Genomic DNA, 17,901 nt, shown 5'->3' with positions numbered 1-17,901 from the left:
ACTGAGTGTAAGTGTGGTTTCAACTATATATATTTGCATATTTCACACTAATGTTGACTGGCTTAAAATAGATAATATCTAAAGTCTATCAAAACTAACAATCAAGTTTCTTCACTTCTGCCACCACCTGTCTAGAGTTGTCTGGTCCGAAAATGCTAGAAACTTTCTCAGAAATGCAAAGAAACACTTAGGTGGACCTTAGCTGTTCAGCTCTTTCATCAACTGAATAATACATTGGCAAATGTCTCCCCAACTTAAACTGATGTGGTCACTGTGGCAGAAAACGGAATCCCTTTAAGATGCAGGGTTCCAAAGCTTTGTAGGGCTTCTAGATTAAAATCAACACTTCTTGGTCCATAATCAAATCATGGATTATAGCAACTTTAATACATTAATTAACTTAATTACATTTGTTAATTAAAGTAATTAAGCTTGCATTAAACAGCACAAAGCAAATAATTGATTCTCAGCTAGCCGATAGGCCGAGTTCCTGAAGCCACTAGATCTGATTCTGTATACGATAGGGCTCGTTTTTGTTCCATGTTTCTGCATAGGTTTATACTTACTTAGTTATTGTCTTCATCTCTTATTTGGCTTTCTTTCCTGTTATAATGTACTGTATAAAGAAGGTGGTAGCTTATGGCTTAGGAATGGAAAGCTATTTCACTCTGCTCTGTTGATAGCCTACTGTGGTGCTGCTGTTCTGTTTTGCTCACCTTAAGGAAGTAGCCAGGAGAAAAGAAATGTGCTCCTCCCGCGCAGGAACACATTCCAAAGATTATACTTTTCCCACTTGTTTTTCATTGGCATGGATACCTGGGCCATACCTAGAATCTATTGCATACAAACAGCACAGCCATGCTTCCTCTCATGTAGGGTGACTTTGAGACTCTGTCCTGACATAGCGCATATGGAAGGCATTGAGGCATCGCTCCTGACAGCTGTGAGTTACCCGCAACTCACTTCCATAAAGTCTGGAAGAACTTCTCCTTGGTATGGGACATTGGATCATATTCTCCCATACTCCCTTGGAGAGGCGAGCCATTGCCATAGCTGCCTTGCCAATATGCTTGTCTAGCTCAGTGTCAATGGAGAGGTTGCTGGTTGTGGTGGAACCCAAGTAGACAAAATTGTCTACCACCTCAAGCATGTGATTGCCAATGCTGATGCATGGAGTGCTAGTGATGTACAGTGGTGCCTCGGGTTAAGAACTTAATTCGTTCCAGAGGTCCGTTCTTAACCTGAAACTGTTCATAACCTGAAGCACCACTTTAGCTAATGGGGCCTCCCCCTGCCGCTGTACCCCCAGAGTACAATTTCTCTTCTCATCCTGAAGCAAAGTTCTTAACCCAAGGTACTATTTTTGGGTTAGCGGAGTCTGTAACCTGAAGCGTCTGTAACCTGAAGCTTATGTAACCCGAGTTACCACTGTACTGACCCAGGATGTTGGTCTTCGTCAGAGCTGCAGACACTGAGGAAGCTCTGCAGAAGCTCATGAACTGTTTTGCCCAAGCCTGCAAGGAGTTTCAGCCTTAACACCAGCCTGACAAAGAAGGTAAAAAGGTAAAGGACTCCTGGACGGTTAAGTCCAGTCGAATTTGACTATGGGGTGCAGCACTCATCTCCACTTTCAGGCCGAGGGAGCTGGCATTTGTCCGCTGACAGCTTTTCCGGGTCAGTTGGCCAGCGTGACTAAACCACTTCTGGTGCAACGGAACACCGTGACGGAAGCCAGAGCGCACAAAAATGCTGTTTACCTTCCTGTCGCAGCGGCATCAATTTATCTCCTCTCGCTGCTATGCTTTTGAACTGCTAGGTTGGCAGGAACTGGGACAAATCAACCGGAGCTTACCCCATTGTGCGGATTTGAGCAAAGACTTAACATCCTGGGTCAGGACATCGCCAACACTCCACTCATCAGTTTTCATATTCAATCAGCAATTTCACTTTAGGTTTCTTCATGTAGGCTAAGACACAGTTACTATTCCTTCTCCCTGACTAGGACAAGCTTTAAACCCTCACCTGTGTAAGATACCTGCACCACTCCCAATTTTTCTCTAGCTAGAAATAATACCCACTTGTGAGGGTAGGTAAACACAGTTTTGCAGAGAAAGCAGGCACTGGAGTGCAGTGGCTGACTTTGGGCTCTCAAATTTCAGTGGTGCCCTGTGTGACACTAAAATTCAGTTCTTCCTTGCATCTTGCACTCCGTTCTCCAGCGCTGCTGTGGCACCCCCTGCAATGTGGTGCCCAGTGCGGCCATATGGGTCACACTACCCTAAAACCACCTCTGTGGAGTGGGAAGGGTTCAAGCTCCCCATATCCATTTTTCCTAAGCCCTAAATTATTATTTCCTCCTAAATGTTCTTGGATCTCAGCATTATCTGCTACTGAGAGCCATGTGATGGTACATGTGTCAGGTTTATGTTGCCACTAAGAGTGCGGTAAGATTAAAGCAAAGCATGGTATTTATTGGTGTGAAAGGAGATACTAATCCCACCCCTCCAGCTGGGTCTGTTCTCCCTGAAAATGGGAATAATGCAATCTTGCAATGCAGTCAAAGCCAAGACCTCAGATGCAGACCTTTAAATATTTCTAGAACCAACAAGACCTAACCCTCGCTTCCATAGTAAACCATTTGCTAATTGCCCCCCTTAGTCATTTAAGTTTATTTTCATCCTGCAACCTATGGATTGCGTTTGCTTTAATTCATGTTACCTTCTTCCATAATGCAGTTCAGGAAGCTTATTCTCTAAGGACCTTTGTATTACAGCTGTGGCTTTCTTGGGAATCGTGATGAGCTCAGCAACGTCTGCCTTTAATGTTCAAAACAATCATTGAGCAATAAAAATTAGGGCTCTTTTTGCAATTATTGATTTTGTACTAAGATGACTATCTCCCCTTCCCCTTGAAACTCATAAAATTTCAAATAGAAGCTTAAGTTGTTTCGTACTGCTACTCGTGGTAGAAGGCTTTGAGGCATATGATGTTTGTTTTGTATGTGTTTAGCACAAAAAGAAGAGCATTGACCAGACAATCTTTCAATCTAAGATTATGATAGATTAAGAAATGTTGACACTTCCATTCAGATTTTCCTTTGTGAAATTTAAGAGCGTTTTAATAGCTTACTGATTACAAATAGGTGGTGCTGTATTAAGATTGATATGAAATGTTTCAGAAGAGTCTCTTACTTTCAGTTTCTTGTAGGCTGGTTTAACTTCTTAAATTAGTCATGTAAAATGTCTGCCCATGGAAATCAGTATCACACAGATTTTCCAAAGCTTTAACCATAAACCGGACCTAACATATCTAAGCTCTGGGTTACAGAAAGCGTTGTAGTTGCCACATAATGCATCTGTATGGAGCTTCACCTCTGATCTATTTAAAAAGGTCTTTCCATGGGCTCTGAACATGATACTTGAAATGGCCTAAAGAGGACCACTTTGGGAGGTATTGTCGAGGCACGTTCAAAACAGTTTTTAGTTCGTATTTCTTGATCTGGGTATGTATGATTGTATTGCAGCCTTTTTTGCAAGCTTTGGTATCGAAATTTCTTTAAGGAACCCACTATAATGCATTCAATGAGTGTTTAAAATACGTTGTACGCCAAAAGATAGCATTCAGTTTTGCCTGTGCTTTTTCTTGTCATACCACTTTAGTTGGCAAGATTTGCAGAATTTAATGATTGAATTGCTAATCAGCAGACAAATTTTCAACTTGAAAAATAAACAAGCATTGTACAACCTGAGCTTATTGTCCTGCCCCACCCCATTTTTGTTTAACCTGGGGGCGGGGGAAAGAAATGCTTTATGCCAGCCTAATCACATTTAGTTTCTTATGTTCTTGGAATTTCACAGCACACTTTCTTAAGCTGGACATTATGTCAAAAACTTGGAAATGTAATTCGCAATGTTCTTCTACATACAGGGTGCAAAAGTGACATCCAGTGGCCAATTACATTAATTAGAATAAGTTGTATTCCATAGGGCAGATTTCAGCAATTCATTAATAAAATGAAAGTAAATCTCCTTAAGTTTTATGCTCATAGGATCGTGCTGTCAGATGTCTTTGCATTGCTTCAGTCTCACACAATTACAAAATGTTCTGTTCAGATGAAGACTTTAGAAATTAAATCCAACGGGAGGCATAATAATTTTTGTAGTGGATCCCTGCTTGTTCTTCATCAGGAGCTTTATTTCCTATTTGCTCAGTTTGAAGGATGTCTAAAGGTAGCTAATTTCACCCTCTGTTTCACTTAGGAAACCTAATTTCTTTTGTTTGTTTCAAAAATTAACATCTTTTTTCGCCAAGAAGCATGGGAAAAATATTGATCTGTTTGTAAGCTAATCTTATTTTAAAGCTTTTGGTAAGCTTTCAACACCATGAGGTTCTATTATTACCAATAGAACAGAATACCCCACAAATACAGCACTGAGGTGTAGAAATGTTCATTCTGACAGAATTTCAATTTTTACACATAGTGAAACTGCTTTACAATGGCTGTGGAAAACAGTGGAGACAAAGGGAGGGTAGGGTTCATTTTCTCCCTTCCACCTGCCTATCCATGCAGCATGTTAATTTTCCCCACCTTAGTTCTTGCTTTACCAAAATTCATCATGATCCAAGTTCAGTTGGGTCACTGGCTCTTTTAAATTAGCCTAAAAGTAGCCACAATGGCTCCTGAGGTAGACCAGGGCCATAATACTTGGGGGACACAAAAGGCCACCCCCTAAGCTATTTTATGCCACAGAAGGGAGTAGGGAAAAGACTGGTACCACATGGGTACCAAGCTCAAAATGCAGCTGCTTTTAAACAAAAAGCAGAATATAAAGAGATTGTGTCTGGTTCAATCTGCAATGTTCTTAACTGTGTTTGGGTCTTGCCCATAATGCCATGCCCTACTTTGAATATTTACTGCTTTGGCTGACCCATGCTTGTTCCTTGTTTTGTACAGAAGCTTAATTTTGGGCAGAGTTGTTGTAAAAGCATATACAAACAGATGGTTGAGCTGGGCTTCAGTTAAGCTAAATTAGTATTAAGATTTAAAAATCCGAAGCTTATTCCGTGTGCAAGTGTAAGGCAGCCATTTAGTCAAGGAATTTAAGTTTGAGCTTAACAGTTTCACTTGTATATTTTGAAAATGAGGAGTAATGATTAAAAATGGAGGCGACTATGAAAAATGTCATGCAGAGAATTCCTTTCTGCCTTGCCACACTGTGGTCAAAGTAGTATTTTGGTTTTATGCCTATTGTGCAATGACAAAGGTTTATTTTCCCTTTGTTCTTTTCAGAGCGCTGCAGCAGCTCCCAGTCCAGTGCTAGGAAACATTCCCCCAGGAGATGGCATGCCAGTAGGTCCTGTACCACCCGGTTTTTTTCAGGTATTCAGACAAATTATGAATTTTAGGACTTAGAAATGGGTCGGTAGCATTATTTGGCACTGCCAGAAAAGAGTATCACTTCAAATTCTGTATAAAATGCATAGTATTTAAGAACACTAGCGGGTGGGATGAGGAATTAGGACAGGTTCAGTGATCAATAAAAGGCAAGCTTTAAGCTGTTTTATGTCAGGAGTTGGAAATTGTGAAACAGTGCAGTAATATTCACTGTTATAGAATAGTAGATGTGCAATAGTTCCTTAGTCTAATTATGTAACAGGGGAGGTATTTTCTACACTAACATAAGGAACTGGTTACTTAATATTGTCTTCTAATTAGAATCCATCTAACTGAAATAGCATTATTCTTATACATTACAGGTTAGCAGTGTTTTGGAAGAGTAGTAGAATAATGCAAATTCAAACTAGAAACTCTAGGAAGCTGTTTCTACTCTTTAACAGGTAGCTATGTAAATCTGTGTATAGGTGTGTTTTTGGTCTGCTCTCGTATCAGCAGTCCTGCTACTAGTTATGTTAAGATAAGTGAGAAAAACATTAGGTTAGGAAGCAAGTTACAGAAAGCTTCTTCTCTGAAAGAGAGACTAGAAAACCAAGTTAATGGGAGTGTACTGCCTTCATTGACTATTTCTGACTTCAGGCATAGAGCACAATAATAATTCAGGGTACACCATAATATATATTATGTTCTATTGTATAAGTCGGAGAGAGGTGTTGGTTTACTTATTGTAACAGTCTGATGAGCACAGAGAGAAGTACCACTAACATATATTGAGAAAGAGTCTGCTGATTGTGGCCTGTAGCCTTTTCAAGCAGAGATGGAGATGTGAAACTGCCCACAACTGTGGTGTACTGTTCCCAGCATAGAGAAAAATGATTGAACAAATTTTAAAAAATTTAAAAATAGTATTTTCTATTAAAGCATCAATTCTGGTAAATGCCATCTCTTTTCTAAAAGTGAAAACAACGAAAATGCCGCCACTGGAGTGGGCTGAATCTGTGTGCTTTATTAGATGTTTCAAGTGGACAGATTATCGGGGAACTATAAAAACTAGATCTTATATATCCATTTGAAAATGTTCAGTGATAGACCATTTTTTAAATATCAAAAATTAATATAAAGACAAGTTTGAATGACTATGCAGGTTTTCTAAAAATTGTCTAATTATCATAAGTAAAACTGCAGTACTCTGGAAAGAACTTGTGTTATGTGGACCCATGTCTTTTAAAGGTTTGTCCTCTGTTCTTTTTCCACCTGTGTCTACCCCTTGGGATTTCCTTTCTGTGTGATGCTTCAGATCCTTGATAATACCATCCAGTTCATTTAACCACAACCTATGACCCTTGAGGTTTTTTACTGAAGCAAAAGGATTAATTCTATCCTTGTATGAAAACTGTAGTGATTTGAGGATTATATTGTCCATTTGAGAGCAATTCTTTTGTCTCTCCACTTTTCCACATTTGGTAACACAGACCAGTCAAATTGTTGGTCACTTACCCAGGAGTAAAGAGACCTACTCTGGGCTTATTCTTGGGAATTACATTGCAACAAGGAACAAAGTTAACATAGAAGGGAGCTTTTCTCTATTAGATACAGATTGTTGAAATTTAACACCAGGAGGTTATGTTTCTACCAGTGCAATTTGTATGAGATAGATGGCAAGGATTATAGTTTTCAGCTGCCTTTTTGGTGACTTTTTCAGTGTCTCAGTGGTGTTGTTTGAAGTATGTTTATAAAATTGTGTTGTTGATTGTGGTTGGTGGCCTTTTTGGATAATAGAGTTAATCTTTATATTGGTTATGCTATTTTTACTTAAAGTTGCACTGTTGGGTGGATTTTAGCATTGTTTAATTATATTTATATATTTTGATGATTTCAATTCTTTAAAAAGTGTTTCATGGGAGTTGTTCAACTAGATATATAGCATTTTAATTTTTTAGTAATGCCCATGCCACTCAAAATGCACGAGGCCTAATAAAACCACTTTTTTCAGTGCACCTTGTAGGCATCTGTCTTTGTTGCTTTGGTTTAATACTTCTCTCCTCCTTTCCTTATTATTTTTAAATGATCTGATTTTAAAAGAGAATTGGAATTTAATTCAAACATATTGAAGACTACACTTAAATGCTTTTCAAATTGAATCATCACTACTTTTTTCCATTGGAAAAAGTATCTTACCTTAGGTAAAGCGCCATAACTAAATGCAATGCAGAACATGGGTCTGGTTCACACATCACACTCAACCATGATTTGGCATAATGTACAAGAGCAGGAATGACTGGTGGTGAGCCTTGGGTTCACCAGCCCTCTCATCTTCTCTTCCTCGTTTGTTTTAAACTTAACATAGTTAATAATAACCATAATTTATTGGTCCAGATGACATGACAAGCCACAGATGAGCAAAAACAGAGCTTCCGAAATTCTTCTGGCCATGTGGGTAGACAGTGGGATGGAGACCATACAAACTGGATGTTTACTATTGCTTGTTCCTGCTTGTGTTGTGTCACATTAAAACATTCAGTGTGGTGTGGGTACATGAATGCAGCCATGGTAGTAGTACTAGACATGGCACAAGGGTTTCAGACAGGAGTCTTTCCTGGAAGATGCTGGGGACTGAAGCAATGACCTTCTGCATGCAAACCATTTGCTCTACCTCAGCCTGTGATATTTTGCTAGAACATTGTCATTCCCTAATGTAGTTTAACCCCTTTTAATTGAACACAGAATTGTTCTAGCACTGCTTAGTCCTTAGCTGCAGTTAATGAGCTAGCATGACAGACACACCACTCTCCCTTTCCCACACATATAAAATAATGAGCGGCATAGGTCCCTTATCCAGAGCAATATACACAACAACAATAATAAAGCTGTAGTCATACTTGAAGGACTTATTGGAACTGTTCCAAATTGTCTTAGGGAAATCTTCTCTCCTGCCACCCAGAACAAAATTGGAACTGTTTTCACATTAGGTTTGACTCACTGTCTAAACACAGTTCTACAAAGTTCTGTCACTGCTAGTGGTGCAACAATAAAACAGCTAGCACACTTGCAAAACTAAGCAGGGTCCGATATGGTTTCAAATTGAATGGAGGACAAATTGGGATTCCTGCATTGCAGGGGGTTGATGATCCTTGGGTTCCCTTCCAACTTTACGATTCTGTGATTTGAGCTGCATATTTCAAGGCTTCCGGTTCCACTCTGCCTTCATGGCGGCAGACCCCACGACAGCGGGGCATCATTGGCGAAGGAAAAACAAGGATGATTGAGGGTAATTATACTTGAAAATTTTCCCCAGGGACAGAGGAGAGTGGGGTTCTCTTGCAGTTCATCTCAGTACCTGGCTCTCACTCTGGCATGAAATGGAGGGGGCAGGGAGTCGCTGTGTGCAGAAGTACTTTGCCTGCTGAAAACCCTCCAACACTGCCATTAAGAAGCAGAGGTTCTCCTGTTAATTAGAGCTTAATTGGACTAAAGTACAGGTGTGTGCTAGAAGAGATGAGATCACAAACTACAGAACAAAACCAACTGCGAGAACTTTAAGTTCTGAACTTGATAAGACTTCATTCGTTGCAAAAGACATGGAGGGGGGAGCCTACGGTTTCTTTATTTAAAGTTTTTTTCTCTACATTTATGATTTGGCAACCCTCCTCTGAGTGTTAGTTCAAATTATATTTGTACACACGAGGATGGAAGAAATTGGATTATAGATATGGAATATAACATTAAACGGAACTGTGTGTGTAGGAAAAAGGGAAGGAAACACTATTTTGCAAAAGGTTTACAATGGAAACTTAGAGCTGACTCTTCCCCATCCTTTATTATTTATGGAGTGAACTGAATAATACTAAGAAGACTTGGAATTTAATTTAATTGGTAGTATAATTGCTTATATATCTTCAGTTGGAAGGAAAGATGAAAGGAGTCTGTGAACTTGCCAAGGAACTGATAAGGTTCATTACTGAGTGATCTGCAGACTGCTCTTCTTCCCAGGCTGAGAGGGAAAAAACAGATTATTTATTGGGACAGAGTGATTTTTGCAGCTGTTGTTAAAGTTGCAAAACAACAAAGCATGGGACAGAGCAATGGAGAAATTTCTGGAACAACAATGGGATATCAGCTCCGCCCAAGGCATGATGGATAACAGCAACAACTGGGGGAAAGAAAGACATAACATCTTACAAGGACAGGAAGAAACACCACGGACAGAATAATTGCCACACACAGGAAGAACAAGGATTGAGTTTGAGTTCCTCACTTGTAGTTTTATAAATCATTTAATATGTTAACACGAATAGAAGTTATTAATATTGTTGTATAAGGGATTATTATTATTACTTGGGATGTAATGAAAATTATTAAGATTTTGGAACGCAGAAATCAAGCAAATAATTAAGCCATCAGTTCTAGCATGAGGGGGGCCACTTTATCTAAATTACATAATTTGATATTTGAACGATTGGTATTAATAATTGTATTATAAATGGGTATTGTTATAATGAGACTATTATTGGATTGTAAATGAAAACTAATAAAAATTATTATTAAAAAAATCTGCGTATTTCAAGACACTCATCATTTCTGAAAACAAATGAATCTAAAGGGGCATTGCCATATTACAGGGATCTATTGTCTAAATAAGTTTACCTTTTCTTTCCTTTTTTTTTAAATGATATTTATTAAGATTTTTCCATTTTAATACATCAAAAAATCATTAAAAAAAAACGAAACAAAAAAATTTAAAAACACATAAAATTCAAAGTCCTTATTTTCAATGACATATTTCCCTGACTTCCCCATACCTCCCCCTCTTGTATTCCAGTTCAGATTGTTGGTTCAACAACTTCTTGTCCCCAATTTTTAACCTTTTTATATTTCATTCATTTTAGAAAAACCCATTTTAACTTATAAACATCAATATTTGAACAACAGTTCAACAAGTTCTTGTCCCTAATTTTTAACCTTTTTATGTTTTATATTTTATATTTAGTTCATTTTAAAAAACCAATTTTGCCTTATAAACAGCAATAATTATACATCCGTGCTTATTCTTAAAGCCTTTTTCTAAAGTCGACCTAAATTCCCTTCCACGATTTCCTCAATTCTCATACAAATAACAAAACAAAATAAAAGCAAAACAAATTATAATTATGCACCCTTTGGATTCCCAAACTCCACCCCCCCTTTCCCGGTTCCGATCCCCAATAATCTTCCATCAGTCAATCTACTCTCAGCCTGGGGATCTCACGTCCGAGGCTCTTAATTCTCTCTCAATTCCTCTCTGCCGGCTTTTTGGATAGTCCTTAGTATTAAACACCAAATCTCGGAGAAGCTCTAGTCCAATAAAGTCCATATTTCTTCCAACCAGACCTCCATACTTAAAAGTGGAGCCTTGTTTCCTGCTTGGCAGGGGGTTGGACTCGATGGCCCTTGTGGTCTCTTCCAACTCTATGATTCTATGATTCTATGAAATCTTGTTTCTTACTCCTTTTAAGTCCAAATGTCCCAAAAGCTCCAACTTTCACCTTAATCAGATTTGTAATCCTTAGGTCTTCAGATCTCCACACAAGAAGATCTCTCCATTCTTCAGTCTCCAATTCAAACCAAATTTTCACCATCGAATTCTTATTTTCCTTTGCAGCCATCATGCCAGGCCTCTGGCTCTCCTTTATCATCTGTAAAATTACAGCTCCTCCTTCCTTTTTCTCAGGAACAACATATATCTCTTTCTTCACACTCTCTAAGCTCTCAAGTTTCTCTTCTTGTTCAGCTGCATGAGCTTCCTGAGTCAATTCCTTGTCAGATTCAATGAATTTGTTTACTGTTAAGTCCAGAGTTGTAACATTTGTAGCCAAAACATCAATTTGGCCTTGTAACTTTCCCAAGAGAACAAAGACTCTGTCCAGTTCAGCTTGGATTTCCCCTCTTTCAGCCATTCTTGTAATGTCCCAAAACCCCCTCTAGAGGGATTTTGGTTACTTAGTGTTCTTTCCAGTTCAAATCCAAAAATCAAATTAGTTTGTATCAGTTCTTCCTTGTTTTCAACAAAATATAGTCAAATTGTAACAAATATAGCCAGCAGAAGCAACAGAAACAAAGTTCTCTTTTTCCGTCTTGACAGCTAATTTGACAGCTGTCAAACTCTTCCAATACCTTCAACAGGCTCTCTCGCGGATCACTCCCGGGTCCGGGGGGGTGGCACTTCAGCTACCAAATTTAGCTCTTATCCTCCAGTAAGGTTTCTTCTAGTGCCAAATCGTGAAATTAATGTCTTTTGCCAAATGATAAAAAAAAAAATTTCTCTCGACCTTAGTTAACAGGTCCTTGCTTTAGATTATTTACAGGAGGAGGAGGCTGACTTCCTGTTTACACCTCCCCCGATCGTATCTAATTCACCGAAAAATTTTCTTTAAAAGTCCAATTTCCGTACTACTCACGGGTTGTTATTTTGAAGTCCAAATCACAAGAAGAAGTCAGCGCTCTCCAGCCATGGCAGCGCGGCTTCACTCCACAAGAGAAGCAGTCGACTCTCAGCACCGTGCCGCTCACCCCGCCCCCCGTTCCGGAGCCTTTAAAAAGGCTCCTTCGCAGGTCGGGGGGGCGCAAATGGTGCCCGCCGAGTCACCAGGTTCACAGGCTTCTCCGCCTGTGATTTTTAAGGGTCTCCGCATCGCCGCAGCGGTACGACCCTGTTCCTGTGGAGCCGATTCCCTCCGGAGCTCGGAGGGAATCCGCCATTAGCCGTTGGCGCTAACCTTTTCTTTCCTAATATATTGATCAATATAAAATTAAGACCATAAAATTATGCACTCATTCTGTTTGGGGAAACTGTAATACACAACAAAAGAAAAAAAGTTTTCACCAGAAAATGCCAACTTTGAAGAAACTGGTAGATGCCAGTGGCACTGAAAGGTACATAAAAGAACAGATGGGCTATATAAAGCTGAGTAAAGTATTGGTCATCAGGAAGGTGCAATGGGTCTCTTATGATAGTCAATTTTAATAATAGGCTAGTTCAGAAACAATGTTTCCAGCATAGTTAAAGGGGAGATGTCACCATGTATTTTATTTTAATGTATTTTTAATCTCCTGTTGGAAGCCGCCCAGAGTGGCCAGGGAAACCCAGCCAGATGGGCAGGGTATAAGTAAATAATAATAATAATAATAATAATAATAATAATAATAATAATAATAAATTAATGGAAATTATTGTGAGCTCCCTGACTGACAAAAGGCAATACCTCATGATTTTTTTTGGAATAGAAAGTAGTTTTCAGAAATGTATTCCAGGGAACACTAGGATTCCTTAGAAGTTCAATAAGAAGGTGGACAAACTTTTTGCAGTGGCAGCTAGCTCACAGTTATCAACCTTCCCTGGTGATGTGTTGCTGCAGAAGTGTTGGATATTCTTTAAACTTCCCTCTCAATTTGCACAGGTCTCACCGGTGCTGTCTGTACTGTGCCCTAAATTGTAGGTGTGTAGCAGAAATCTTGGCAGCATCTTAGGTTTCTGTGGCACACATTCTCATCAGGTTTCTGCATACAGAGCTAATTTTGAGTGCAGTTTGAAATTTCCACAAACATATGCAAAGAAAATAGCTATTCCGCATGTGGATTCCTATTTCACATAACTAGCTGTGCTCATTGCTTTGTGTATTGCTTGCATATTTGCATACAGAGCTGTACAAGTGACCTTTGAATCATGACACCCAACTGTTGGACAGAATTGGCCAAATACTTTTAGACTGCATATCCTTAATTGCTATTATTTTTTATTACTAACTTGAAGTGTTAGGCACTTAACAGACTCTCCTAACCACTTATTGCAACTTCCATGTTCTTTACTTTCTTGAATAGTAAGACATACTAGGTTTATTTCTGAAAGAAGTTATTGAAAACTCACTATGTGACTATACCGGGATGCGGGTGGCGCTGTGGGTAAAACCTCAGTGCCTAGGACTTGCCGATCATATGGTCGACGGTTCGAATCCCCACGGCGGGGTGAGCTCCCATCTTTCGGTCCCAGCTCCTGCCCACCTAGCAGTTCGAAAGCACCCCTAAGTGCAAGTAGATAAATAGGTACCGCTTTATAGCGGGAAGGTAAACGGCGTTTCCGTGTGCTGCGCTGGTGCTGGCTCGCCAGAGCAGCTTCGTCACGCTGGCCACATGACCTGGAAGTGTCTGCAGACAGTGCTGGCTCCCGGCCTCTTAAGTGAGATGAGCGCACAACCCTAGAGTCGGACACGACTGGCCCGTACGGGCAGGGGTACCTTTACCTTTTATGTGACTATAGTGACAAATATATAGGTAGCAAAGAACAAGCAGCCACACACATAGTGCTGGCTTTAAAGTAGTGATAGCATTCATCTCCCTTTTCCCTCCCACATAAAGATCACATAAACAAGAAGGTTGCTTCTTACCAACCAGCAGCAGGAAGATTTTTTCCTGTGCGCAGGATCCCTAGCACCTTAATACACAAGAGCATAAACCCATGGAAAAAGGGAGTGAGACTGTTCCATTGAGAACCTTTGTGTTGAATTGCATTTATAAGAGAGGGGAAAGTAGAGGAAGAAATGAGCTGGAATGAGCCACAGGAGAAGCGAGACATCTGGGGCCATCATTTTTAGAGATGCTGAGCTTGCACAAGTAGTTCATAGTTCTGATGCTCAACACATGAGGGAAAAAGAATAATTGAAGGAAACATTTTCAGGCATTAGGGATTGCAGTCTCCTGCTATATGTGCTGTTGGCTTGGAGTCTAGGACGTTGTGAACTAGTATGTGTGGGGAATTCATGCTGGGGCAAAAATACTGAAACCGATTTCCATGTTTGTTTTCTGTGGCTGCTACAAAAAAGCCATTTCCTGTTCTAGTACCTCTGTCATTTTTGCCATAAGGGGCAGCCTGTGCCAATGTGCAAATGCTACACTTTGGACCATAGGATGCAGTACAGAATCTAAATATCATTCTTCACAGCAGGCACCACCAAAACAGATAGAAGCTTTCAGTTGTGGCTAATATGTAATATGTGAATGAGCATCAAGTGTAATCAGTATGTGATGTTGCCACATGGCTGCCCTAGCCAGTGGTTCTATATTTAGTTCTTTCCTGGTGCTTCCAAGCCTCATGTTGACAGGTATGTGCTGAAGGGCAGGGGCCAGGAATATTGGCAGCTTCCACACCACGTGGTGCAAACTGCTTAAATTTCACCTGTGGAAGGGAATCTTGTAGTTGTACTAACCACATTGTATATGCTTAGCAGTATATGGCCTGTTTCATGGGTTATGCAATAGCTTTGGGTTATAATTCCAAACACCGTCAGGAGTAAGCCCCATTTAACACAATGGATTTTATTTCTGAGTAAGATTGCTCTGTAAGGATTTTTTTTAAAAAGAGAAACAAATAGAAATAAGGCAGAACTGGGCTAAACAAAAACTACTCATCCAGCTATTTATCTCAATTTCAAAACCCATGTCCATTATTTGACTTCGGGGGTGGCAAAAGTTCCTTTTGAAATTGGTGTTTGAAATAACTGCAGTGGAATTGTGCCTCATTGCACGGTGTGTGCATGTCTCCCGATTTGCTCTCTTGGTACATGTAGATTTGCTTATGCTTACGACAGGTAGTGATATAACCTCATCATGTGTCAGGAGGCAATGCCACAATGCTTCCAGTATAGAACTTTATTGGTTACATAATAACACATAATGTTATTAATAGAAGTCATTGCTAGTCACAGCGACATTGGAGGCAGCAGCAGCAGCAGGGGCAACGGCTCCTCACTGCTGAGCAAAATTGTCAACTCCTTGCCATTTGAGGAATTTCCTTTAAACAAAGGACTTTCTCAAAAAGAACTCTTGAAAATACCTGTGATACTGCAATATTGATGAGGAACACACTTGATTCTGAGCAGTACTAGGTAGAATGGAAATAGTTGCAATTAACGAAACCGAAAGATGGCAGATTGGCACCACTAGGTGAAGCACATGGTATGATGACACAACATATCACTTCCGATGTGGTAGCACCCCAATTGTAGAATATCCTTACCCTGCCTTCTGGGGTGAAACTGATACCCACATTATTTACTTTTTAGAGGCAGTGGAACATACCTCTTTCCATTGTCTTTTACAGGGGTTTGATACAATTTATCCAGCTGGAGGTTAATGGATGTCTGTCTGCCCTTTTAAGAAGATAGCACAATGTTTTACTTGTTGTTGTTATTTTATGTTGTCTCTCTTTGGGATCGTGAATAGATGAAGAGTGGAATAGAAATGGAAATGAATGAATAAAAATGAATAGAAAATACTCCCGTGTAATAGCCAGTTGTGCATTCCTTCTAAAGATTTCCGAGAATCAGATTTTAGCCACTTTTAAAATAATAATTCTATCTATCTATCTATCTATCTATCATCTATCTATCTATCTATCATCTATCTATATCTATCTATCTATCTATCTATCATCTATCTATCTATCTATCTATCTATCTATCTATCTATCTATCTAATTAGCCACTTTAAAAGAGAATATTGAAAAGGCCGATAGCTTTCTGTTTTAGAAAATTTACCTGTTAGTGATTAGGACTGGGTTTAAATAGATTTCATTTGCTCCCAGATGTGTCTGCTGCTGGACAGTGTCTGCCTTCCAAGCATTAGTCCAAATCTGGTGTTAGAGCAGTCATATATTTGTATGTGCAATTACTATTGTTCACGTTGTTTGCTGGTAATGCTTATTGCAGTACCTGAGCCTCAAACTCTTGACCTATCTTTATTTGGCCCAACCCTCAGTGATGCATGACTGGAAAATGGATAGGGGAGAAGGCAATATTTATCTGGTGGCAGTTCTTCTGCCTTCTGTGGTGCCTCAACCTGGGGGTGCATTTTGGAGGTACAGGGAGCTGCTACTGGAAGGGAGAACTGAAAAACTCCTGCACATGAGCTAAACACTGCCTGTGGTGCTCTGGAGCCAGCACATAGATTTCCACCCCTCCTTCCCCAAGTCAAGTCATGCAGAGAATAGAACACAGTTCATATTTAACTCACCAGGGAGATGCTGTAAGGATGTTAACTCTTGAAGCTCTGAGAGAAAGATTTTCTCAGATACTCAGAGGCAAATAACCAGTGGCTAAACTTCTGCTAGTGACTGATTAAAATTAATGTTGGTGCAATAGCTAGAACATATAAGAAATGTGAAAACGGTAATAACTGCATGATTGCTTTGTTATGTGGACAGTTTCTTGATGTATTATGGGGTATATTAACAGAATTTAAAATTGCCAAATTATCAGGTGTTGTTACCAGTGCCATTCTTATATGATAGTACAGTGATGAGAAAATTTGTTGATGGCTAGTTTCAAAGTCACATTTTATATGCTGTTCTTATGTAAAAGCTTGTGGAAATGAGTATATGAAGTATATAAGATTATCTTGCCATCTAGTGGCTACTGTATTCCCTGCATTTTCACTTAACGGTTGGTTGGTATTGGGATTGAAGTGTAGTTTATCTAGTTTATAGTCATAGTGTATGTAAGATACAATTACATGTTAAGGAAGGATTTCAAAACACCATAAAGTCAATGTGAGATTTTCTATTTTTTTGTGGCATATTGAGTACAGTAAGTTACAATAGCCCTATTGCCACATTATTGTTGTTGATACAAATTACTAAATGCAAGACTTATTACCAGTTCAATTTTCTTTCTGATTAAAATGGGTTGAATAGAATATATTAATAAAATAATCTTAAATATTAATGAGTGGCTTTAAAATGATTAGCTTTTTTTCAGATTCTAGTCTACAAAGGATCTTGAAGTTGTATGTATTGTAAGTTACCTTGTGCTAATGATATTAATAGCTTTTGCAACTTACATATAGAATGTGGAATTATTTCAGAAAAGATCTATTTGTCTGTCTCGAATGCTGTCCTCTTCAGAGTCAGCGAAGGAAATGTTCCTGGTATTTTCTATGTGGTTCACGCATAGAGACCTCGCATCCGCATTTGTCTCAGTGACCAGAGTTCTTTCCTTCAACTCCATACCTGGGAACTTCTGGAAAGCTTGTGAAAACATATTGTGATTCTCTCCTCATTTTGGTGACAGAATGAAGTAACCTGAACTTATGGAACCCAATTAATGCAGGAGACAAACTAACATTATACAGTTTCCAAATGCTGCTGTTCCCATTTGCTGGGGTTTATTGAATTTTTTTTAATTATTATTTTTTTAACGAGCAGATTACTTGAAGGCAGGATATCATTTTCCTGAAACAATTATTTTTATCATCTGGAAAGGCACTTGTTTCCCCTTTGCATTAATCAGCATGTCTCTGATAATCCAGTTTTGACTCATTCTCTTTGACTATTGAAAAAAATCAGTGGTATGAATCCCAGGTGTTGTGTTCTGCCCTGTGGAGAATGGGAAGGTGGTGTTTGAACCATTATGAGTAAAATTATATGGAGATCTTGAAGAGATGCTGTTATACTTTTTAGACAGGGAGATGACATGAAGAAG

At 39.2% G+C, this 17,901-nt stretch overlaps 1 protein-coding gene across 10 annotated transcripts in view; it reads left to right on the top strand.

Annotated features, from left to right (window-relative positions):
• Positions 1 to 17,901, top strand: part of SSBP2 (single stranded DNA binding protein 2) — a 116,244-nt gene that overhangs the window by 66,580 nt on the left and 31,763 nt on the right. For 7 of the 10 annotated variants that reach the window (XM_053409222.1, XM_053409223.1, XM_053409225.1 and 4 more), the window contains one exon: positions 5,291 to 5,380. The exons of the other annotated variants lie outside the window; for them this stretch is intronic. In XM_053409222.1, the coding sequence (XP_053265197.1) occupies positions 5,291 to 5,380 (90 nt within the window). The remainder of the gene's footprint in view (positions 1 to 5,290; positions 5,381 to 17,901) is intronic. 10 annotated transcript variants of the gene reach the window in all.

Source organism: Podarcis raffonei, chromosome 11 (genome assembly GCF_027172205.1).
Source record: "Podarcis raffonei isolate rPodRaf1 chromosome 11, rPodRaf1.pri, whole genome shotgun sequence".
NCBI lineage: Eukaryota > Metazoa > Chordata > Lepidosauria > Squamata > Lacertidae > Podarcis > Podarcis raffonei.
This window is presented reverse-complemented; position numbering and strand designations above follow the sequence as displayed.